This window comes from Oncorhynchus kisutch, linkage group LG8, assembly GCF_002021735.2.
Source record: "Oncorhynchus kisutch isolate 150728-3 linkage group LG8, Okis_V2, whole genome shotgun sequence".
Classification (NCBI taxonomy): Eukaryota; Metazoa; Chordata; class Actinopteri; order Salmoniformes; family Salmonidae; genus Oncorhynchus; species Oncorhynchus kisutch.
Window position 1 is genome coordinate 28224814 of NC_034181.2, and position 25514 is coordinate 28250327.

The window sequence follows — 25514 nt, forward strand, 5'->3', positions numbered from 1 at the left end:
CACAGGGAAAATCCTAGGGGTTCAGTATGCTTTACAACCAGACACTGGAAGATGAATTCACCTTTCAGCAGGACAGTAACCTAAAACACAAGGCCAAATCTACACTGGAGCTGCTTACCAAGAGGACAGGAACATTCACTGAGTGGCCCAGTTTTTACTTAAATCTACAGCAAGACCTGAAAATGGTTGTATAGCAAGTGTCAACAGCAAATTTGACAGAGCTTGAAGAATTTTGAAAAGAATAATCCAGGTGTGGAAAGCTAAGAGACTTACCCAGAAAAACTCACAACTGTAATCACTGCCAAAGGTGCTTCTACAAAGTATTGACTCAGGGCTGTGAATGATTATGTAAATGCCATCATTCACTATGTCATTGTGTGTAGGTGGGTGAGGGGAAAAACATCTATTTAATCCATTTTGAGGCCAAAGGTGATTAAAACAGTTGGCTGTGATAGGCAAAAAATTAGGAAATTATAGTTACTCCACAATACTAACCTAAATGACAGTAAAAATTAGGAAGCCTGTATGTAATAATAAGTATTCAAAAATATGAATGACCAAAAGTATGTGGACACTTGCTTGAACATCTCATTCCAAAATCATGGCCATTAATATGGAGTTGTTCCACTAGATGTTGGAACATTGCTGCGGGGACTGATGTTGGGCGATTAGGCCTGGCTCGCAGTCGGCGTTCCAATTCATCCCAAAGGTTTTTGATGGGGTTGAGGTCAGGGCTCTGTGCGGGCCAGTCAAGTTTTTCCTCACCGATTGACAAAACATTTCTATATTTAGTTAGTAGTTTTTACCCTTTTTTCTCTCCAATTGGTAGGTACAGCTTTGTCCCATCGCTGCAACTCCCGTACGGACTCTGGAGAGGCGAAGGTCGAGAGTCATGCATCATCCGAAACACGACCCCCTCCGAGCTGCACTGTTTCTTGACACACTACTTGCTTAAATCAGGAAGCCAGCCGCACCAAAGTGTCGGAGGACACACCGTACAGCTGGCGACCGAAGTCAGCATGCATGCGCCCGGCCACCACAAGGAGCGCTAGAGTGCGATGGGACAAGGACATCCCAGCCGGCCAAACCCCCCCATAACTCAGACAATGCTGGGACAATTGTGTGCCGCCTCATGTGTCTCTCGGTTGAGGCCAGCAGAGACACTGCTCGGTCGTGGCCGGCTGCGATGCAGTGCCTCAGACCGCTGCGCCACTCGGGCGCCCAACAAACCATTTCTGTATGGACCTGGCTTTGTGCATGGGGGCAATGTAATGCTGAAACGGCTCCCGACAAACAGTTATTGTGCTGACGTTGCTTCCAGAGGCAGTTTGGAACTCGGTAGTGAGTGTTGCAACCGAGGAAAAAAACATTTTTAAGCGCTTCAGCACTCGGTGTTCACATTCTGTGAGCTTGTGTGGCCTGCCTATCACTTCATGGCTGAGCCGTTGTTGCTCCTAGACTATTCCACTTCAAAATAACAGCACTTAGTTGATCGAGGCAGCTCTAGGAGGGCAGACATTTGACGAACTGACTTGTTGGAAAGGTGGCATCCTATGACAGTGCCACGCTGTAAGTCACTGAGCTCTTCAGTAAGGCCCTTCTACTGCCAATGTTTGTCAATGGAGATTGCATGGCTGTGTGCTCAATGTTATACACCTGTCAGCAATGGGTGTAACTGAAATGGCTGAATCCACAAATTTGAATGGCAGGGCACATACATTATATATACAAAAGTATGTTACGAATTCCTAACGCTAACATTAGCTAGGTGGCTAACGTTAGCTGGGTTAGGGGTTACGGTTAAAGGGTTGGGGTTAGCTAACATGCTCTCCCAGGCCTCTCATGCCCAATTATTCTCAGGTGTGTTTAAAAAAAAAAAGTTTAACTCTATAGTTTAATTACACACAACAGGATAAATAAATCAGGGTATATTTCACACTCACCAGGTTCCGAAGCGACAGTTCATCCAATGTTGAATATCTTTCAGCTGACATTTTCAGTATTTAGGGTAACGTCACAATGACAGGTAAAATGTTAACTCAAAAAGGAAGAAAAAGCCGGCTTTTGATTTGGAAACGTCCTTCAAACAAAGAACCACGCGCGTTAAACGTGGGGACCCTATGTGTTTAATAAAGCAGACCAGCAGGATACAAATGCTGGCAACAATTGTGTCCCAAAAGACAAGTCCCCCTTTCACGTGTCGGAATTGATGCTCCACCTGCTCGAATATTTACGGTTTCTTCCAAGCAACTTTACATAGAACTTGTCTTATCACAATGCAAATTCCTGCCACAAAATAACTTTCGGATTACGTTAATAAGAAACGACTGAAGTGCTCTAGAGATGGAAAAACATGTACTTTTTAAACTCTGCCTTTTATTACTCTCTCCTAAAACCTTTAGAATACGAGAACCGGAGGTTGAAACAGAAAGCGCGAGCTTTGAATCCAGAATTCCCACTAATGCTAGGTCTGTCCCGCCCATTCAATAGACTCCTCGACCAATTGAAAAACAGATATTCAAAACTGACACTGTGGATGGATTGTTTGTCAAGGAGTAATTCATTATTTTTGCAAAAATCTTGCATATATATTTAAAAAAAAATAAAGATGACATATTTTCTCTTTGGACATGCAATGGTGTTATGTTGTACTTAACATTTCTCTACTTGTTTTAGTTAACTAATATTTAGATTGATCCAAGATCTATATATGGTCAATAAAGTAAGCTATAATATATGTAACTTGGAAAGTCCTGTTATGCCGAAATGTGCACGGGGGGAGGGGGCAGGACCGAGGTTGGGAAACCCAGCTATAGAACGTCAACCTCATGCATAGACAAATTAATATGCTGAATTATGGATGTTTCAAAGGGCAGTGGCACAAATAGCTGAGTAGAGTGCGCCCACCAGTGGACAATATGAGAACTACCTGAAGGCAATCGCCGATGGCCACCCCTGTGGGGGGTAAAGTGCCTTCAGAAAGTCCAACATCAATCAGTAGCTCATTTGAATCCTGCAAAGCTCACTCCGGTCACACTGCAGTAACCAGCAACATATGTGATATGTGCAGTTTTTACATGTGGAGGGTTCAAAGCATTATAGCCTATTTTGATTCTAGGAAAATAGCGATGTGATTAATACTTAGTATTGAGGACACTCTTTTACATTAACAGTCATCCACAAGCACCAAAACATTGATACTAAGGATTTATTAAAAGTATGAAGACAATATCACAAAGCATACAAAAAACAAACAGTTCAATAGGTGCAGCCCGAAATACAAATAATGCTTTGATACTGTATGTGTCATTGATTATGCATTATTCAGTGAAGAGTACAATTTCTTTGTGGAGCTTTAAGATTTCTATACCTGTACACATTTTACATAGGTTTTTCAAGAGTATATTAAGGTGGGTTTCCTAAATTCTATACAATTTATATTAAAAGTTAAAAGATTACAAAAAGCTGAAAGTTATATTACAAACTATTGGAATCATTCAAATATTTAAGTTTCACTCTTTAGACTTTAAAAAGAAAGAACAACTGATACATACAGAAACACACACAGGCAATAAAGAGACTCTGGTCATGTTCCAGGAGGACTACATTGCATTGCATCAACCACTGGTTTGCGCCACATCTTCTGATGCACAATCTGGCATCAGATTGTTATACAATTTGTGGTTTGCTGATATGTTAAACACCTTCCCAAGTGTAGTGAGATCTGGCAGGCATCGGCAATGTAGCCAGCCAGTAACGCCACCACTGTTAGTGACAGACTACCGCACACAGAAAAAGCATTTGGTGATTGTCTGCAGCTCTTTCCATCGACAGTCTTGCCCTCACTCATCTTCCTGTTCTTTGTTTTGCTTCTTAGGCACCTATAAATGAATGTTGATACAGAAAAACATTTAACTATAAACAAATAATTATAGCCACCATAGAGGCTCTAAAGAAATAAGGATTATTTACCTTTGATGGCCCTGCATTCCTTGGTCCTTTAATCCTTGGTCCCTCATTGTTTTCTCTTAGGGGAGGTCTGGCAGATGGATACAACATATTTCATTACATTTGGAAGCCGTAGCACTATATTATACAAAAGAGAACACTTTCAACCCTAGTTCTGTAACACAAGACGTAATCCAAATATGATGTACCCAAACAATTTCAAATGAAGTTGTGCCAAATCAAATTAAACAAATGTTAAGATTACATTATTACAGCAAGTGTCATAGTTCTTACCCCACAGCTGCTGCAGAGTTGGATTTGTGGCCTTCACTGAATAGCAAGTGGCCCCCCTCTGCCTCATTCCCATGCTGGGGCCTGTTCTTCACCTGAGGATCACAGTTTGAGATCTTCCCTGGAATGGGTAGCACACTGTGGACTCTCTGCCATTCATTTGGGCTTTGCACCTGGGGCTTCTCTCTGTCCAGCCCATCCAAGGGGACCACTTTAGACGCAAGCATGTGCACACACAGAATTTGATGTAAAAATGTTACATAGGTGGATAGATGGAACCCAAGCAACATTGACTTTGTTTTAAAGAAATCAGTGATGTTCAAAAAGATTGTGCATTGGTGAACGTGGGGTTCAGTGTCTTACATTGGTGCTTGAGTCTCCTCTGCACCTCAGAGGAGCTCCATCCACGGCTCTCTTTGAGAGGAAGAGATGGTTTTTGAAAGGACACTTTGTTGACCTTATCCACTAAGGGAGCCGTGCGAGGTCGGAGGTCACATTTATCCTGTAAACAAAGTGTCAGGATATACTCAATTACTAGGTAATTACTATGGAACAACATGTTAGCGCAATGAAAATACTGGAGTAATTGCAATGTTAACACTTTGCTCCCATTCCTGTGTATTATCAGATTTTTTTCTACCTCTGTCAAAACAACTGTTTCCTCCCTCATTGGTAATGTGACAGGACTATTTGACCTTAATGGCATACACTATTTGAACATGATCTACATTATACAGCACCATCTCTTGCACTGTAAATTATGTACCTGGTGGTGAAAGACAACAGCCTCCTCCAGGGCTACTCCACAGAACTCACAAGGAATGACCACGTCTCTCTGTAGTGGACTGGCAGGTGGACTGTAGGAAAGCGGGGAGACTGAACGGGGGAAGCTAGGGGTGTCAGGTGGGATGTGCAGAAGACCACCAGCACCCCTAGCAATCCTGCCATTGTAGCATGGAGATGGAGGTCGCTTGCTGAAAGATGCAAAGGCTGAGGCAGGACTACAGCCAGTCTGAAAGACAACAAAGACAGCTGTGAGGGGAAAATAATGTATTTCTGCTAACCAGATAGGTGGTGGCTAGCTACCCTCAGGTGATTACCACATGATACACACTATTGATCAGTCCTGAGATGGAAAATTACTAACAGTCACACATTGTGGCATTCCTCAATAACTATTTACATTAAATAATTATGTTTTTAAAGGGGATGGGGGGGGATACCAAGTGCAAGACACAAACTGGACAGTGACCAATAATTAATTGTTTTTGTGTTGTTTCTGCATGTCAGTTTGTTTTGGATAGATTGTTTGCCTTCGTGCTTAGTTTGTGGATCCCTCTGTGAGAATGAATGTATGTGGATTTGTGTGTGTGGGGAGGGAATGTATATTGACTTGACTGAGTTCTGTAGAAAAACAATGCAAAACAAAAATAATAATTAACTGTACTCAGGAGGAGATTCTTGGAAACTAGTCCAGAGGGAGCAAACAAGAGCAACGAAACAATGTGCACTCAAAGTAAAGAAATAAGGGGCATGAGTTTATAACCAACTGCTGCAGCATGTAAAGGAAATTGATTCCCTGGTCAGTTCAGGCTAAGCCTCCATGGCGTTAGCGTAACTTGCAGGCTAAGCAGCAACATATCCTTTTAACCTGGTGTAAAATGAGGTCCTCTTCAGGAAACAGCTTCTCACAGAACTCACAGGGCAACATGGTGTCTACATGGGAGAAAAAGAGCAGAGAAATAATGGGTAAAGTAAGAAATATGATTTTATTCCGAACTTGTTTTTAAATCATGACAGGGTTGAAGAAAGTCAAAATGTAAAAGGGAGAGGAGGGCAGCATACTGTAACAATATCAATCTCACATGAAAACAAACAAGGACAATAACTGGTATTTTAGTTTAGCATCTGACCTATCTGGTCATGTTCTGGTGCTGTATTGGTGCCAGTGGTGATATGTTGGTAGTTGTTATTAGGGGGAGAGATAAGAGAGCCACTGCTGGACATCCTTCCAAATTTGTGGTCCCAGACATCTGTCCACAATGCCCCCGCTCCTCCCCCTACATCCCCTGTGTCTCCATCACTCTGCAGGCTAAGGGCCAGAAGGTAGTCCAGGCTGGCAGAGTCTTCTCCCAGTGGTTCGTCTGCAGGCCATGCCAATGATGCCATGCTGTTATTGTTGTTGCCCAGCACTGCAGCTTCCTGTTCCAGCACTGGGTGACAACACATGAGATGTTTTTACAATCACACAAAAATGTTATTCAATTAAACAGTTTTCTACTTTAATATAGGCCAGGGCATTTTATCAATACCAGACTAAGTTGAAGTAAATGTGTGTCATTTTTTGAGGGTAATGTGAAAACTTGAACACTTTGTATGAGCCATTGGCAGGCTTACAGTGGCTGAAGTCTGTATTCCTAGGGGCAATGTTCCCCCTTCCTCCCTGGCCCACTTGCCCCCGGGTGCTGTTGTGCACTCTGGCCTCCAGTGGCCGTGGTAGGGCCCTGCGGTCAGACGCACTGGCGTTGTTGTTCTTGTGGCCTTCTCCCTCCTGGGCCCTCAGCAGGTTACGGATGGAATGAGATTCAAACCATGTTCCTGGAGACTGGGTCTCTGCTGGGCTGAGAGTTGCCCGGCTGTTGTTTCTCTCTTGAGGTGGTGTGAGGCTACCACACAAGGCTGGATGGACAGCTTGCTCCCTCAACATTACATTGCACTTGCAGAATTGACAGGGCTCTGTGCGCGTCCCACAATAATCCTCATGCTCCTTGGACTGACTGAAAACCAGCTCCAGTTCACAGTACTGACACGGCACCATCCGCTGATTGCACTCAGATCTCTGGAAAAGAGGAGGTCAGATGAAAATGCAAAGAAATACATAATCTGTGACCATCACAAGGTCTCCATTCTAATACAAGTTGTACATACCTGGTGGGATTCCATGAGGCTTTTCTCAATCTTTAAACCGCACTTACATTTCACCTGAAATTAAAATAAAATGTTTGTGAAGCCTCCTGTATAACAATTGTACAGAAACTTTGGGATGATGTTCACTCAAGTATCTAGTTCACCCACTTCCCGGCTCCAACCCGCTCCATCTTTAGCACCATACCTGCATGTGCTCCTGTTCCTTGTGCTGCTGCAGATCTGAACGGGGCACTGGCTCTTGGCATACATCACACAGAGCAATATTCCGGCGACAGTGACTCTCATGAGTAGTGAAATTAGCCTCTGGAATGTCATGCTGACTAGAGAGTGAGAGAGACAAAAAGGAGCAAGAAAGAGGAGTCAGAATGTATCTATTAACATTGTGCCTACTTCTCAATTGGCCTGAATCTTCATACACGACATGACCAAAAGTATGTGGACACCTGCCCGTCAAACATCTCATTCCAAAATCATGGGCATTGATATGGAGTTGGCCCCCCTTTGCTGGTATAACAGCCTCCACTCTTCTGGGAACATCGCCGCAGGGATTTGCTTCCATTCAGCCACAACAGCATTAGTGCGGTCGGGCACTGATATTGGGCGATTAGGCCTGGCTTGCAGTCGGCGGTCCAATTCATCCCAAATGTGTTCTATGTGCTGACGTTGCTTCCAGAGGAAGTTTGGAACCTGGTAGCAACTGAGGGGGAAAAAAATTTATGCACTATGTGCTTCAGCAGTCCCATTCTGTGAGCTTGTGTGGCCTACCGCTTCGCAGCTGAGCTGTTGTTGCTCCTAGACGTTTCCATGTCACAATAACAGCATTTACAGTTGACAGGTGCAGCTCTAGTAGGGCAGAAATTTGACGAACTGACTTGTTGGAAAGGTGGCATCCTAGGACGGTGCCACATTGAAAGTCATTGAGCTCTTCAGTGCGGGCCATTCTACTGCCAATGTTTGTCTTTGGAGATTACATGGCTGTGTCCTCGATTTTATACACAAACAGCCGAATCGACTATACTTTTTTTTAATATATAAAAGCATACTTACCAATTGGCACAGAACTGTGTGCTTTCATTTGCCATGGCTTGCAGGGACATAAAAAGGGAGAAAAAAAGAGGATACAATTGGCAAGTGACATTCGAAACTGGGGTGGCAACCAATCCACTGAAGAAATCTGTGGCATCAAAGATCTCGTTATACCTAGTTTGTTAGATAGCGACTACCCACGTTATTGCTAGTTAGTTCTCAGTATTGTTCTCTAGTTCTCTCCCCAAAATAATCGTATCGTTAACGTTCGATAATTAGCACACAGGCTAGCTCGAAAACGTTCCCATTTTGTACCGTTATTTGGTTGACAATGACCAAGCAAATATGCAACGTAGTTAGCTATCGTTTCTGTTCAATGCCGATAGCTTCGATTTAGCCACATATACCCTTATGAATGAGAAAGTTACATACCTCCTGCTGCTGTGACTTGGTCCCTTGTTTACTTCGCTGGTAGCTAGGCGTTAGTTGGCTAGTAGCTAGCTAAAGATGAGGCTTTAAATCGCTGTTTTCAATAGCTAATGTCAGAATAAACTTCGAGAGACAAGAAAGCCCTTATGCTGCTTACTTAGTTTTAGTTTCACCCTAGCTATCTTTCTGATTTCCAAGATAGTTAATGCAAACCATGTTAGCAAGCGTTTCCTGAAAGCAGCTACCAAGTGACGCACAAGTATCTAGTATCTGATTCGCTAATCGAAATACTGTTGACCAATGAGACCACCACCCAAAACGGTCAACAAACACTTCGTCAAAATGAATAGTATTTGTGAATGTTGTCTTCGAACATTTAATTGGCAATGTTGATTTTGATAACCAATAGCCTAGGACAAATTGATGGGAGTGGTTGTTAAAAGTAGTAGATGTGATCTTATGCCAGGCAGAGGGAGAGTGGAAGCAGTGAATGGTCAAGATGGGTTATTATCAAGAAAAGGTGTCATTTAGTCTTTAAAAAAACTCAACCATTTAAAATAATTTCAATACAAACAGAATCTCCACAAATTCATTTAATGTTAATTAAGCTATTCTGCTATGAATAATGTAATTTCAGACATTTTAAAAAGGCACAGTTTTGTTCAGATAAATGTTCTGTAAATTATCCTATTTACAGCAGAGTATTGAACTCACATTGAGCATTGTAACAATCACATTGCCCACAAATTACCTCCAATATATATATATATATATATGTTACACTTTTTAAAATTCCTTCAACCAAAGTTAAAGGAATTGTTCAACAGCAATATGAAAAATATGATAAAATGTAACTCCAAATCTATGGCATGCCAAACTGTTTTCATTGGATATCTGGGAGAAAAAAGAAAAACTAAAAAATTAAGTTAATGTGTAAATAAAAAAAAGAGTAGCCCCCCCCCCCCCCCAAAAAAATACACTTGACTTATTCCAGAAACATATGGTGTGTATTGTCTTATTCCCAACATCATTGCCTATGGGGAATGTAACAGCACATTGAAAATCAATGTTGAACATAATCTAATCTATAAGCACACATACTGGCGGTATATCAGTATATATCAGGTGACTTTATTTTCTATAATTTTTGCCAGTAGTTCTGAAAGTAGCACTAATGAGCCAAGTGGGCCCCCAAAATGACATACTACATCAAGTATGTGCAGATATGTGCAACACGTCATTGACCTCTCTCACTTTGCTGTATGTGCATGATGTGCCTCTTGCTAGCCGTCACTCATATGGCAAGGGGCTGGAGCTCATTGGTTGAACTCAAATTGCTAGGGGACTGGCCCACTTGGGGGAAAATGGCACAGCACTGATTCCATAAAACAGTCTGTTTTAAACTTGGGATTTTGTGGCTAATTGAGGTAAGACAGTAATTCTGCTCATCGATTATGCATGTATTAACTACACATTAACACATCTAGCCCACAGCAGGAGGGTTAAAAAAAATACTTAAGTCACGAAAGTTTCGGAGCATGTCTAAGGTATCAAATGGAGTAGCACCTAGACCTTTATACTCAGTCCATATCAGGAAGAGGGTAAATACTAATAGCTTTTTTCTTTATAAATAACATTCCATTTATGGCAAGGAATTTGGATGGAATAGGATCAATTTAATTTGCGTCAAGGTGGCACAACCAACAGCCCTACTGCTTTAGCACTGTGCCTGGATTGAACACATAAGGACTAGGGTGAGTTAACATGTCACACACTCAGATAAGACAAAAAAAAATAATATATATCACATAAAAAAATGACCTATCACACTCAACCTTGTCATGTATTGGTGCGAGCACTATTTCTATTATTGCATTTTGCATGCTTGAGTAAAGGTATGTTTAATAAACAATAAAACAAGAATTGACTTGATATTACAATTAAGTACCAGCATAAGGACAAAGACATCCAAGGAATTTGACATAGTAAAAACATAACTGAGGCACTTTGTGCTATTTGAGTGAAATGAGAAAGATCAAAATATTCACATTATACTACATTTCATTTGTTTTCAAAATGTCATCCTCTGATACTTGAATGCGTTCTCTTAAAATACCTTAAAACTAAGCAGTTAAGTCAAGCATAAAAACATGATCACTGATAGTTCATAAACAATGGAAGATTATCTATTTCACAAGTATATCAAGTGACACTGCAAATATGTATTGATCAATATCCCCTGACTTTTAAGTGTAAAAAAATCTAAAAAACTGTTCCAGATACAAGATCCAAAAAACAGTATTTAAGTACATTGACTAAAAACATGATAGTTAAAATGTTTATTTTATGTGCTTGTAAATCCTATAGGAAAGAAATGTTGGTTTCCATTTAAACTCCTAAATTATATTGGTCCACAGTTCAGGTCAGCAGGTCCCAATTATAGAATTTGTTTAACAAAACGACCAAAAAAAATACATTTAATATACTACACCCTGGTATCTTACCTTAAAGACTAGAGTGAGCTTTAACAAAACAAGCTCTGAAACAATGTCAGACAACTAGAGGGAGAGAGCAAAAAACTAGAACAGAAAACACACAGGTAAATGAATGGAGGGAGAAAGAAAAGGCCAAGTGAAGAAGTTACAGAAAGACAGAGGGGGGTGGGGGGGTGGGGGGTGGGGGGGGGTTAGAGAGCGAGAGACGGAGGTGTTTATCTGTCCTTGGAGCCCAGTTTCTCAATGAGGTCCTGCAGAGGGGCCAGCTCACGACGATCAATGAGGTTGAACTCCTACACAGTAAAATACCACACAAGCCATATGTAATCAAACATAACTTTTTACCTGCTATACTATATTTACACAGGATAGTAACAAGTATGCCTGTTAACCATGAATTATAATTGCACAATACATCAATTGGAATAGAATACTATTTACTACATTCATGGAGGCATGATTTATGACAAGACATGATAGAATCATGACAATCATTTCTAAACAGCAATGAAGAGATCATTTGATATTTGGAATGTATTACGACTGGCACCTGGACAAAGAAGATGAAGTGTTTGAAGGAGGTGTTGAGGTGAGCCTCCTCCTGCAGTTGCATCACAGAGTCAAAATGCTGGTGGTAGATGTGGGCATAGACTCTGAACAGGCGCTTCAGAATAGTCTTGGCCACGGACATAAAGTTCTTGGGAAAGGGCACTCCTAAGGGAGACAGAGCGGGAGTTCTATTATCTAAAAGCCAAAAGGTATATGCTAAATTTATGAAGGTTTCGAATTTATACAAAACGAATTTAACTAACCTATCTTGGAGGGGAAGAGTGTCTCATCATCCAGCTGATCCTGCACCCAGGTCATCAGGTAGTCTATGTACTTGGGAGCAGAGCACTTGATGGGTTTTTTGATGTTGGTGCCATCCGCCCAGTGGTATTCATACCTTGAGAGAGGTAGAGATGGACCAACAGCGAGATGGAATGAGAATTTTAGTTTAGTTTTAATAAAGTGAAATTATGGCTTCCTCTGAATGTTTTTGGCATAATTCATCATCACTGTTTGTTGGACAGTCACACATGGCTAGAAGAGGGCATCTTCCTAACAAGACCCAGTTTGGGGTATAAAAAGGTTGTCCTATTAGACAAAGCATTTTACTAGCGCACAGATTTACTTTCTGTTCTTAGAAGAAGAGATTTACCATAAATGATTAGTAGAGAGTATACTACAGTAAGATTCAGGAGCTGGAAAAGAGCATAAGAGACAAGCGGAGGCAGAGGTGTTGTAAACATTTATAGATAGCAAATTTCAATTTACAAAAAAAAAAAAAAACGACTTTGTCTCTTGAGGTTCTAGTCATGAAATCTATGCAGCCTACTCCATCACTTTTTATAGATACTGTTTAAGGGCCTCCTGGGCCATATGCAGCGTTCCTCACTGAGTTCTTAAATCGGACCTTGTAGTCGTGGCAGATAATAGTCCATTTTTTTGGTGACTTTAATATTCACATGGAAAAGTCCACAGACCCACTCCAAAAGGCTTTCGGAGCCATCATCGACTCAGTGGGTTTGGTCCAACATGTCTCCGGACCAACTCACTGCCACAGTCATACTCTGGACCATGGAACAAATGTTGTGGATCTTAATGTTTTGCCTTATAATCCTGGACTATCGGACCACTATTTTATTACATTGCAATCGCAATAAATAATCTGCTCAGACCCCAACCAAGGATCATCAAAAGTCGTGCTATAAATTCTCAGACAACCCAAAGATTCCTAGATGCCCTTCCAGACTCCCTCCACCTACCCAAGGTAGTCAAAAATCAGTTAACCTCTTTGGGCTGGGGGGCAGTATTGAGTAGCTTGGATGAATAAGGTGCCCAGAGTAAACAGTCTGCTACTCAGGCCCAGAAGCTAAGATATGCATATTATTAGTAGATTTGGATAGAAAACACTGAAGTTTCTAAAACTGTGTGAATGATGTGAGTATAACAGAACTATATGGGAGGCAAAAACCTGAGAAAAAAATCCAACCAGGAAGTGGGAAATCTGAGGTTTGTAGCTTTTCAAGTAAATGTCTATCCAAGATAGTTTAAATTTGGTCCGATTGCACTTCCTAAGGCTTCCACTAGATGTCAACAGTCTTTAGAACCTTGTTTCAGGCTTCGACTGTGAAGGGGGAGCGAATAAGAGCTGTTTGACTAAGGGGTCTGGCATAATGCCATGAGCAAAGTCACGCACGCGGCCGTGAGCGCGAGCTGCGTTCCCTTTCATTTCTAAAGACAAAGGAATTATCCGGTTGGAATATTATTGAAGATCTATGATAAAAACATCCTAAAGATTGATTCTATACATCGTTTGACATGTTTCTACGAACTGTAATGGAACTGTTTTGACGTTGTCTGGACTAAGTGCCTGCGCCTTGTGAATTTGTGAACTAAACGCGAACAAAAAGGAGGTATTTGGACATAAATGGACATTATCAAACAAAACAATCATTTATTGTGGAACTGGGATTCCTGGGAGTGCATTCCGATGAGAATCAAAGGTAAGTGAATATTTATAATGCTATTTCTGACTTCTGTTGACTCCACAACATGGCAGGTATCTATATGGCTTGTTTTGGTGGCTAAGCGCTGTACTCAGATTATTCCTTGGTGTGCTTTCGCTGTAAAGCTTTTTTTAAATCTGACACAGCGGTTGCATTAAGGAGAAGTATACCTTTAATTCCACGCATAACATAACAATTTTCATCAACATTTATGATGAGTTTATAATGAGTATTTCTGTAAATATATGTGGCTCTCTGCAAAATCACCGGGTGTTTTGGAAGCAAAACATTACTGAACATAATGCGCCAATGTAAACTGACATTTTCTTTATCGAACAAAACATACATGTATTGTGTAACATGAAGTCCTATGAGTACCATCTGATGAAGATCAAAGGTTAGTGATTAACTTTCTATTTCTGCTTTTTGTGACTCCTCTCTTTGGCTGGAAAAATGGCTGTGTATTTTTGTGACTTGGCACTGACCTAACATAATCCCATGGTATGCTTTCGTCATAAAGCCTTTTTGAAATCGGACACTGTGGTGGGATAACAAGTTTCTTTAAAATGGTGTATAATACTTGTATGTTTGAGGAATTTTAACCTCTTGTGCCTAGGGGGCAGTATTTTCATTTTTTGGAAAAATAACGTTCCCAAAGTAAACGGGATATTTTGTCAGGACAAGATGCTAGAATATGCATATAATTGACAGTTTAGGATAGTGTTTTCTAAGGTTTCCAAAACTGTAAAAATATTGTCTGGGAGTATAACAGAACTGATATTGCAGGCGAAAGCCTGAGAAAAATCCAATCCAGAAGTGCCTCATGTTTTGAAAGCTCTGCGTTCCAATGCGTCCCTATTGAGTAGTGAATGGGCTATCAACCAGATTACTTTTTCTACGTATTCCCCAAGGTGTCTACAGCATTGTGACGTAGTTTTACGCCTTTATGTTGAAGAATACCCGTAAGCGGCTACATTGTGTAAGTCGTCACCTGATGGCTCAGTGATTCTTGCGTAAAATACAGAGGTAGCCATTTTTCCAATCAGTCCTACTGAAAAACCAATTGTCCCAGTGGATATATTATCGAATAGATATTTGAAAAACACCTTGAGGATTGATTATAAACAACGTTTGCCATGTTTCTCTCGATATTATGGAGCTAATTTTGAATAATCTTCGGCGTTGTCGTGACCGAAATTCCCTTCGATTTCTCAGCCAAACGTGAAGAACAAACGGAGCTATTTCGTCTACAAAAATAACTTTGGAAAAAAGGAACATTGGCTATCTAACTGGGAGTCTCGTGAGTGAAAACATCCGAAGTTCAAAGGTAAACGATTTAATTAGATTTTCTTTTCTGATTTGTGACCAAGTTACCTGCTGCTAGCTGGACATAATGCTATGCTAGGCTATCGATAAACTTACAAATGCTTGTCTTGCTTTGGCTGTAAAGCATATTTTAAAAATCTGAGACGACAGGGTGATTAACAAAAGGCTAAGCTGTGTCTCAATATATTTCATTTGTGATTTTCATGAATGAGTATTTTCTAGTAATATTTATATCTGTTGCGTTATGCTAATTAGTGTCAGTCGATGATTACGCTCGTGGATCCGGGATGGGGTGTCACTAGAGGTTAATGAGATTTCTGTTGTTTGAATTTGGCGCCCTGCACTTTCACTGGCTGTTGTCAAATCGATCCTGTTAACGGGATTTCAGCCGCAAGAAGTTAACCACCTAACTGAGGAACTCAATTTAACCTTGCGTAATACCCTAGTCACACCCCTAAAAATAAAAAACATTTGTCATAACAAACTAGCTCCCTGGTATACAGAAAATACCCAAGCACTGAAGCAAGATTCCAAAAAATTGGAACGGAAATGGCACTACACCAAACTGGAAGTCTTCCGACTAGCTTGGAAAGACAGTACCGTGCAGTATCGAAGAGCCCTTACAGCTGCTCGATCATCCAAACTTAATTGAGGAAAATAAGAACAATCCTAAATGTATTTTTGATACTGTCACAAAGCTAACTAAAACGCAGCATTCCCCAAGAGAGGATGGCTTTCACTTTAGCAGTGATAAATTCATGAACTTCTTTGAGGAAAAGATCATGATTATTAGAAAGCAAATTACGGACTCCTCTTTAAACCTGCGTATTCCTCCAAACCTCAGTTGTCCTGAGTCTGCACAACTCTGCCAGGACCTAGGATCAAGAGAGACGCTCAAGTGTTTTAGTACTATATCTCTTGACAAAATGATGAAAATAATCATGGCCTCTAAACCTTCAAGCTACATCCTGGACCCTATTCTAACTAAACTACTGAAAGAGCTGCTTCCTGTGCTTGGCACGCCCATGTTGAAAATAATTTAAAAAGGCACTCTATCCACCGGATGTGTACCAAACGTGGTAGTAATAAAGCCTCTCTTGCAAAAGCCAAACCTTGACCCAGACAATATTAAAAACTATTGGCCAATATCGAATCTCCCATTCCTCTCAACAACAAAAAAATTACAAGCTGTTGGTAGCAACTCACTGCCTTCCTGAAGACAAACATAGTATTGGCACCCCCCTTGGGTTGTGCCGTGGCGGAGATCTTTGTGGGCTATATTCGGCCTTGTCTCAGGATGGTAAGTTGGTGGTTGAAGATATCCCTCTAGTGGTGTGGGGGCTGTGCTTTGGCAAAGTGGTTGGGGTTATATCCAGCCTGGTTGGCCCTGTCCGGGGGTATCCTGTCTCAGCCTCCAGTATTTATGCTGCAGTAGTGTGTGTCGGGGGGGCTCGGGTCAGTCTGTTATATCTGGAGTATTTCTCCAGTCTTATCCGGTGTCCTGTGTGAATTTAAGTATGCTCTCTTTTTTTTCCTCAGAGGACCTGAGCCCTAGGACTACCTGGCCTGATAACTCCTTACTGTCCCGAATCCACCTGGCCGTGCTGCTGCTCCAGTTTCCACTGTTCTGCCTGCGGCTATGGAACCCTGACCTATTCACCAGACGTGCTACCTTTCCCAGTCAACTCTCTAGAGACAGCAGGAGCAGTAGAGACTCTGAATGATCGGCTATGAAAAGCCAACTGACATTTACTCCTGAGGTGCTGACCCTCGACAACCACTGTGATTATTATTAATTGACCCTGGTCATCTATGAACATTTTAAAATCTTGACCATGTACTGTTATAATCTCCACCCAGCACAGCCAGAAGAGGACTGGCCACCCCTCATAGCCTGGTTCCTCTCTAGATTTCTTTCTAGGTTCTGGCCTTTTCTAGGGAGTTTTTCCTAGCCACCGTGCTTCTACATCTGCATTGCTTGCTGTTTGGGGATTTAGGCTGGGTTTCTGTACAGCACTTTGTGACATAAGCTGATGTAAGAAAGGCTTTATAAATACATTTGAATTAGTCAATCAAATTTAAACAATTAAATTTGATTGACCTTGAGACCGAAAATAGAGCAAGAAGAAGGAACTGAGGAAGTACCAAAACTACACAGAAAATATATAAAATGCAACATGTAAAGTGTTTCACTAGCTGAAATAAAATAACCTAGAAAATGTTAATACGCACAAAAAGCTTATTTCTCTCAAATGTTGTGTACAATTTATTTTTAACATCACTGTTAGTGAGCATTTCTCATTTTCCAAGATAATCCATCCACCTGAAAAATGTGGCATATCAAGAAGCTGATTAAACAGCATGATCATTACACAGGTGCATCTTGTGCTGGGGACAATTAAAGGCCATGCTAAAAGTTGGTTGTCAGACAACACAATGCCCCTGATGTCTCAAGTTGAGGGAGTGCGCAATTGGCATGCTGACTGCAGGAATGCCCACCAGAGATGTTAACAGAGAATTGATTGCACAGAGATACCATGACGAGATCCTGAGATCTGCCGCCATCCTCTCATGTTTCAGCATGATAATGCACAGCCACATGTTGCAAAAATCTATTTGTACACAATTCCTGAAAGCTGAAAATAACCCAGTTCTCCCATAGCCTGCATACTCAGACATGTCACCCATTGAGCATGTTTGGGATGCACTGGATCTACGTGTACAACAGCGTGTTCCAGGTCCAGGGAATATCCAGCAACTTCGCACAGCCATTGAAGAGGAGTGGGACAACATTCCACAGGCTCCAACCAATGGCCTGATCAACTATGTGAAGGAGAAGCTGCATAAGGCAAATGGTGGTTGTATAAGGCAAATGGCAGTCACACCAGATACTGACTGGTTTTCTGATCCGCACCCCTACCTTTTTTCCCCTTCATTTTTAAAAGTTATTTGTGACTAAGATGCACATCTGTATTCCCAGTGATGTGAAATCCATAGACTAGGACCTACAGAATATATTTTTCAAAGTGTAACGCAGTAAAATTATAGAAATTGTTGCATTTGTCGGTTTTTTAGCTGACAAGAATCAATTGACAAAGTGTCTCAAAGAAGGACGGATGAACTAGGCTTCATTTTCCCCTTTAAATCATAATGAATAAGATTATATAATCAGGTCAGCACTCATGTGAGACAATTTGTGAATATGGGCGCAGAAAACTCCAGAAAGTATGTTATGTACTGCATTAACACTGTAAAAACATGAAGTGAAACTAATGCAAGGAACAAACATTTAAAATTAGGTATCAAAATGTAACATGTGTGTGTGTGTGGGGGGGGGGGGGGGGGGGGGGGGGGAAGTCAGGCCTGAGCTGACCATAGCAGTGGCATGTGAATAACTAACATTCATGTTTAAGTGGAACTGACAGCGTTTTAGCAACATGAAATTGTATTATGATAATATAGACCCCCAGGAAGAATATTACACTTTTTACATTCTGACAAGCAAGCACTTAAATATGGTCATTTTCACACATTCATAGAATGTTTGGGAATGACGTTGAGTAAGGTATTTGTGTTCTATAGTAATATAGTGGGAATGTGGCTATGCGTTTGGACAATTAATAAACACTGCAGCAAATAAAACATCCGTCTTGCCCAGGACAGGAGTCTACACAGACCGGTGTGCCATAGCCAATCAGATACAATAGGGCTATATGCAAATAAGCCATTTAACAAATGGGCCTGTCATCATTCACTATGAACTGGACTGTGTGTTTACAGGCAGTAGGGCTTGTCATCATTCACTTTTAACTGGATTGTGTGTTTACAGGCAGTAGCAACAGTGCGACTTTAGATTAATTTTTTTTAATGGCCAAAAAGCCAAACTACACCTGAATGGATTTCTGCAAATAGGTCTTACATTTGGAAACTTTACAGTCCTATTGATCAAACCACCATGAAAAGCTAGGCTCTCTCTCCCTTAGTTTCCTATACATCAACAATATCAACTAATGTTAGCAAGACCGATATAATCTAAATGAGGAAAAGGTAGATAAACCCTCAAACTTATTCAGCTCGTAGTTGGCAGTCAAAATTGCACTGCTAAATGATGGGGAATAGTAGCCTGCTTGCCCGCCAATGCATGCTTGTCCCAAGCCACGTTTTGACGACTGAAGGGGAACTTGCCTGTCCGCCCATTTGACAATGCTAAATACATTTGATTGACAACTTAGAGCTAAACTGTGGATGACAGTCACTCAAGTTCAGCCTAGCTAGCAAAGTGATTCACATTTCTTGCTCACTAAATAAATGACACCATGTCTTGCCTGCCACAGAAAAACAATATGAGGAACAAAGTTGGCCACTCACCCAATGTCATCATCCTAACCAGCGGCTACACAACATGAACAAAAGTATGCGGACACCTGCTTGTCGAACATCTTATTCCAAAATCATGGGCATTAATATGGAGTTGGTCCCCCTTTTGCTGCTATAATAGCACTAGATGTTAGAACATTGCTGGGGTGACTTGCTTCCAATCAGCATTAGTGAGGTCAGGCACTGATGTTGGGCAATTAGGCCTGGCTCGCAGTCGGCGGTCCAATTCATCCCAAAGGTGTTCGATGGTTCATGTCAGGGCTCTGTGCAGACCAGACAAATTCTTCCACACCTATCGACAAATCATTTCTGTATGGACCTCCCTTTGTGCACGGGTGCATTGCTGAAATGGTAAAGGCCTTCCCCAAACTGTTGCCACAAAAGTTGGAAGCACAGAATCATGTAAAATGTCATTGTATACTGTAGCGTTAAGATTTCCTGTCACTGTAACTAAGGCGCCTAGCCCGAACCATGAAAAACATCCGCAGACCATTATTCCTCCTCCACCAAACTTTACAGTTGTCACTATGCATTGGGGCATGTAGTGTTCTCCTGGCAACCGCCAAACCCAGATTTGTCCGTCGGACTGCCAGATGGTAAAGCATGACTCATCACTACACAGAGCGTGTTTCCACTGCTCCAGAGACCAACGGTGTCAAGCTTTACACCACTCCAGCCGACGCATGCTGATCTTAGGCTTGCCACGTTGAAAGTCACTGAATGCTTCAGTAAGGCCAATCGACTGCCAATGTTTGTCTATGGAGATTGCATGGCTGTGTCCTTGATTTTATACACCTGTCAGCAAAGGGTGTGGCTGACATAGCCAAATCTACACATTTGAAAGGGTGTCCACATAGTTAGCTACACGATATGTAAAAAAGTATCTAACGTTAGGCTAAATACGTTAGCTCATCTAGCTAGCTGGGTAACGTTAGTCCCATTTAGCTAACTGTATTAAATGTAAGACAAAAGTTACAGCAACAATCTGTGGTTACATCATGACTAGCTACCTAAATAGATAAGCTAGCCTATTAGCCACGTTATGACTGACTTGTGATCATTTCCCTTGGTAGTTTGATCGTGTTGGTATTCCCAGCCTTAGTTACATTCGTACGCTTTTGTCCAAAATAAAGTCATAGAATCTGAAACAGGGCATCCCGAATGGCTGGAGGAAGCAAACGATGTACCAGGCCAGCTGTGATTTACAACCTGGTAGCAATATTTGTTGGACTACAAATATACATTGGTTTATTAAATGAATCCATGCATTGAACTGCATCCATCTATTCTGCCAACAATGCCTTACTCTGTCATAGAACTTAATTTTTAAAACCTCTTTTAAAGTAGATTTTGTAGCATGAACTGGGAATGTTATATTTTGACTGATATGATTGTCTGTTATATCTGCAAAGTAGTTTAATTTTGTTTAAGTGGAACAGCATTATCACTCTTCAGGTCATTTCAGAGAATACTACAAAAAACATTTTTTTTTTTTAAATAGGGAACATGTATGGAATGTGTCCATCTGATGAAGGTTCTTAAGCCAAAAGTTGGTCAAATTCCTCCACAGCAAAAAGGTGTGTGGAATTTCCTTTTCCCTTTGAATAGTCTGTCTCCCTGCCCATCTTACCTGGGCCCTGCAGACATCACAGAACAGCTGGTCTCAGTGCAGAACTCAGTAATGGTGCCGTAGAGCATGTTGATCTGATTGAAGAAGTCCACAGCTGAAACGGAGAACAGACCCTTATTCTAATATTGATTCAATAGTTTATTCCCCCTCAATACCCCATAATGACAAAGTAAAAACAGGTTTAGAAATGTTTGCAAATGTATTCAAAATAAACTGAAATAGCAGTTTTGGCAGCAATTACAGCCTCGAGTCTTCCTTGGCACGAAGCTACAAGTTTGACATGTTTCTCCCATTCTTCTCTGCTGATCCTCTCAAGCTCTGTCAGGTTGGATGGGGAGCGTTGTTGCACAGCTATTTTCAGGTCTCTTCAGGGCTGTTCGATCGGGTTCAAGTCCAGGCTCTGGCTGGGCCACTCAAGGATATTCAGAGACTTGTCCCAAAGCCACTCCTGCGTTGTCTTGGCTGTGTGCTTAGGGTCGTTGTCCTGTTGGACGGTCACCCCAGACTGAGGTCCTGAGCACCCTGGAGCAGGTTTTCATCAAGGATCTCTGTACTTTGCTCCGTTAAGCTCTTCCTCAATCCTGACTAGTCTCCCAGTCCCTGCCACTGAAAAACATCCCCACAGCATGATGCTGCCACCACCATGCTTCACTGTAGGGATGGTGCCAGGATTCCTCCAGATGTGATGCTTGGCATTCAGGCCAAAGAGTTCAATCTTGGTTTCATCAGACCAGATAATTATTTTTTCATGGTCTGAGAGTCTAAGTGCATTTTGGCAAACTCCAAGCGGGCTGTCATGTGCCTTTTACTGAGGAATGGCTTTCCGTCTGGCCACTCCACCATAAAGGCCTGATTGGTGGAGTGCTGCAGAGATGGTTGTCCTTCTCAAAGGTTCTCCCATCTCCATAGAGGAACTCTGGAGCTCTGTCAAGAGTGACCATTGGAGTCTGTCACCTCCCTGACTAAGGCCCTTCTCCCCCGAGTTTGGCCGGGCCGCCAGCTCTAGGAAGAGTCTTGGTGGTTCCAAACTTCCTCCTTTTAAGAATGATGGAGGTCACTGTGTTCTTGGTGACCTTCAATGCTGAAGAACTGTTTTGGTACCCTTCTTCAGATCTGTGCTTTGACACAATCCTTTCTCTGAGCTCAACGGACAATTCCTTCGACCTCATGGCTTGGTTTTTGCTCTGACATGCATTGTCAACTGTGGGACCTTATATAGACAGAAGGGTGCCTTTCCAAATCATGTCCAATCAATTGAAATGTTCCACAGGTGGACAGTTACAGAAACATCTCAAGGATGACCAGTGGAAACAGGATGCGCCTGAGCTCAAGTTCTAGTCTTAGGGCAAAGTGTCTGAATACTTCAAATTTAAAAAATTACATTATTTACATAAAAAAAATTATACATTTTCAAACATTTCTAAACCTGTTTTCACTTTGTCATTATGTGGTATTGTGTATGTAGATTGATGAAGGGGAGAGACAAAACAATTTCAAAGTAACAAAATGTGGAAAAAGTGAACTGCATACTTTTCCAAATGCGTGCAGACACACCCACCCACAGTTGTGGTCAAATATATTGGCAGCCTTGTACTTTTTTCAAGTAACTCACTATGTTCCCTGAAAAAAAAGTTGAAATTTACCAAAGTATTTAGTCTCCGCAATTCTTTATTTCACTGTTAATATTACTAAACCTTTGTTTTTGATTCAGAACTTAATATATCCATTTAATATCAGAAAATAAACAGAAATGGCATTAACTAAATTGACACCATAGACTTATTTGTTAGCACAGCCATTGGTCAAAATAACTGCAATCAAGATCTTCCTATAACCATCAGAGCTTCCTGCACCTCTGTACTGGACCTCCTCTTAAGCAAACTGCTCCAGTTCTACCAGATGTGAAGGGTGCCTTCTCCCAACTGCTGTTTCAGATCTCTTCACAAGTTTTCAATGGTATTTAGATCTTGACTCATTGCTGGCCACTTCAGAACAGTACAGTGTTTGTCTTGAACCATTCCTGGGTGCGTTTTGAAGTGTATTTGTGGGGGGGGGGGGGGGGGGTCATTCTCCTGCTGGAAGACACATGACCTAAGGAGACCCAGCTTTCCGATACTGGGCCAAACATTGCGTTCCAAAATGCCTTCTTATTCTCCTGATTTCATGATGCCATGCACACATTCAAGGCACCCAGTGCCAGAGGCAGCAGAGCAACAAAAAAACATCACTGAACTGCCATGTTTGACTGTAGAGAAGGTGTTCTTTTCTACAAAGGCTTCATTTTGTTTTCTGTAAAACATACATATGGTATTACCAAAATGCTCTAATCTGTCCACAGGACATTCTCCCAGAAGGATTTTGTAATTTCCAGGTGTGTTTTGGCAAATTGCAGTAGGGCTTTCTTATGTCTCCTTCTCAGCAGTGGGGAGAAAGAGACAGGAAAGCCTGGTGGCAATTTGCCAACATACCTAGACATGCCAAAATCGTTCTGGGAGAATGTCCTGTGGACAGATTGGTCTCCTACCATATAATCCCCTTTCACTGATTGGCAACGGATGGTGCGAGATGAAACTGTGATACCTTCTTTCTGATAGTCAGCTTGAATCTGTGTGCCAGTTGATCGAGGTGCTTTCTCCACCATTCTAACAATCCTTCGCTACAATCATCCATCAAGTTCTCTTGCGGCCAAATCCAGAGAGGTTGGCTACTGTGGCATGGGCCTTAAACATCTTGATGACATTGCGTACAGTGGAAACAAAAACATCAAGGTCTGAAGATGGACTTGTAGCCTCGATTGTCCATGCTTGTCTACAATCTTGCGTATGACTGACCTCAGATAATTCTCTGGTTTCTTTCCTTTTCTCCATGTTCATTGAGGTACACACAGCAACAAGATGAGAATGAGTCCTTTTCTCTATTAAAACTCATTGAATGAGGGATTTTTATATTGCAGGCACCTGCAACACACCACAGGTGAGTTCAATTCCAAAGTAAAGGTGCTTGAAATCGAATAATTTCTAATTACTTATGCCAATAATATTGTCCGGGACATTTTAGGATTCCTTTGTGGAATAAGGTAAGATTTAGTAAATTATTCCAATTTTTTTGGTTTTGTTCAACTGCAAAACGTACATGTGGATACCAAAATATTTTTTCATTTAACCCGTTTTCTGGACGAAATTGTGCATTATTTGAGTCATTTAGCAGACGCGCTTATCCAGAGCCACTTACAGGAGGGATTAGGGTTAAGTGCCTTGCTCAAGGGCAACAACAGATTCAAACCAGCGACCTTGCGGTTACTGAACCAATGCTCTTAACCACTAGGCTACTAGACTGTGTGGTCACCTGTGAAACCTAAAGGCTGTCATTAAGAACAGGTGTCAATTAAATCTTCTGTGCTACCCTCCTTCAATCACCCTTTACTCACTGTTAACAGCAATCCACTCATTGAGATCTTCCCCCTCTGGCAGCATGACAGCCTGCCTCAGGTTCCCACTCCCCAGCGTTGCCTCTGCATGCTTCAACAGCTCGTATTGGTGGGAGCCCTCTGGGATGTTCTTCTTCGGCTTGAAGGTCTTAGACGAGCGACTGCCACTGGATCAAGGGAGGAGAGGGAGCTCGAGTCAAACTGTGATGTTCCATGTTTGAGCTATTAGTGATGAGTAGATGTGCTCACTGCTCAGATATGAAATCATACAAGTCTGACAGTCTTCCTGTTAAACACTGTCCTCTAATCAGCAGACAGCAACAAAACAGGAAGGAACCCATGGTATATATAATTGTTTGCTAGTTAACTTGTTCACTAACGTTAGTTGTCGACATGCTAAAAATGCGTCAATGAGCAGTTCCCATCAGTGACACTTAACTTAAGCTAGCTATAACGTGACATGATCGTGTTATTTAGCTAACTAACGTTAGCTCATCTAGCTAGCTGGGTAACGTTAGTCACATTTAGCTAACTATATTAAAACGTAAGACAAGTTACAGCGACAACTATGACAATCTGTGGTTACATCATGACTAATGAGTATATGTCTGCATCTAAAGTTATGCAAACATAGCTAGCTAGCCAGTTAGGTAACGTTAGCTAACTACGAGTAAAAACGTGACATATAACTAGCTTTACTTACAATAGGAAGCTCATCGTTAACTTAGTTTCGGTCGTAAAACGAAGACAAATGCAGACCAAATAATATCGAAGCTCAAAAGAACTGTCGTATCGAACGTTTCACTGGTTGTTTGGTGAATATACAGCCTTTCTAGCTTCGCTGGTGAAAAGTCTCCGAACTTTCTAACTCTTCTCTCACTTGTCAGTGTAATCGTACCCTGAAGAAATAATATTTTGACGTAGATAGTTAGCGCAACATTTTGCCGACATGTACGTTTGTCGCCCTCATTTGGATTCTCATGGAAATTACTTCAGTAATTGTTGTAATATGGATGGTTCAGCAGTATTTATACGGTCCTTAAAATGCTGGTTTCTTGGGACGTTCAAACTCTGAAGTTACACAA

At 41.4% G+C, this 25514-nt stretch overlaps 3 protein-coding genes across 9 annotated transcripts in view; all 3 read right to left on the reverse strand.

The window, feature by feature from the left end:
* LOC109894910 (smoothelin-like) overlaps window positions 1-2428 on the reverse strand; it is a 69489-nt gene extending 67061 nt beyond the window's left edge. For 4 of the 7 annotated variants that reach the window (XR_004210768.1, XM_031830029.1, XM_031830025.1 and 1 more), the window contains exon 1: window positions 1944-2428. Coding sequence is in view for 6 of the 7 variants with exons in the window: in XM_031830029.1 (XP_031685889.1) it covers window positions 1944-1994 (51 nt within the window). In the remaining variant the exon portion in view is untranslated. The remainder of the gene's footprint in view (window positions 1-1943) is intronic. The other 3 variants (XM_031830026.1, XM_031830027.1, XM_031830024.1) reach the window with 1 other exon arrangement.
* A 762-nt stretch (window positions 2429-3190) lies between these two features.
* Window positions 3191-8948, reverse strand: LOC109895932 (TRAF-type zinc finger domain-containing protein 1). Its single transcript, XM_020490043.2, has 12 exons — window positions 8626-8948; window positions 8215-8251; window positions 7352-7487; window positions 7168-7221; window positions 6637-7078; window positions 6153-6452; window positions 5891-5955; window positions 5006-5251; window positions 4603-4741; window positions 4243-4450; window positions 3973-4039; window positions 3191-3881 (listed from the first exon to the last, which is right to left on the reverse strand). Exons 2-12 carry the CDS (start codon window positions 8247-8249, stop codon window positions 3843-3845), a joined length of 1731 nt encoding a protein of 576 aa, XP_020345632.1. The 5' UTR covers window positions 8250-8251; window positions 8626-8948; the 3' UTR covers window positions 3191-3842.
* A 252-nt stretch (window positions 8949-9200) lies between these two features.
* mob1a (MOB kinase activator 1A) lies at window positions 9201-25497 on the reverse strand. The gene is made up of 6 exons (XM_020490046.2): window positions 25133-25497; window positions 24430-24596; window positions 21003-21096; window positions 11930-12063; window positions 11668-11831; window positions 9201-11410 (listed from the first exon to the last, which is right to left on the reverse strand). The coding sequence occupies exons 1-6, from the start codon at window positions 25144-25146 to the stop codon at window positions 11333-11335; spliced, it is 651 nt and encodes a 216-aa protein (XP_020345635.2). The 5' UTR covers window positions 25147-25497; the 3' UTR covers window positions 9201-11332.
* Window positions 25498-25514: the final 17 nt, after the last annotated feature.

Excerpts from the sequence above, each read along its gene's own strand:
- LOC109895932 (XM_020490043.2), bottom strand. The coding sequence starts at position 8,249 with ATGGCAAATGAAAGCACACAGTTCTGTGCCAATTG. Across the intron at positions 7,488-8,214 it reads ACACAGTTCTGTGCCAATTG|TCAGCATGACATTCCAGAGG; the intron begins GTAAGTATGCTT and ends CTCACTCTCTAG. Across the intron at positions 5,956-6,152 it reads ACCAGAACATGACCAGATAG|ACACCATGTTGCCCTGTGAG; the intron begins GTCAGATGCTAA and ends TCTCCCATGTAG.
- mob1a (XM_020490046.2), bottom strand. Across the intron at positions 21,097-24,429 it reads TGAGTGGATTGCTGTTAACA|CTGTGGACTTCTTCAATCAG; the intron begins GTGAGTAAAGGG and ends TCTCCGTTTCAG. Across the intron at positions 12,064-21,002 it reads GTGATGTCTGCAGGGCCCAG|GTATGAATACCACTGGGCGG; the intron begins GTAAGATGGGCA and ends ACCTCTCTCAAG.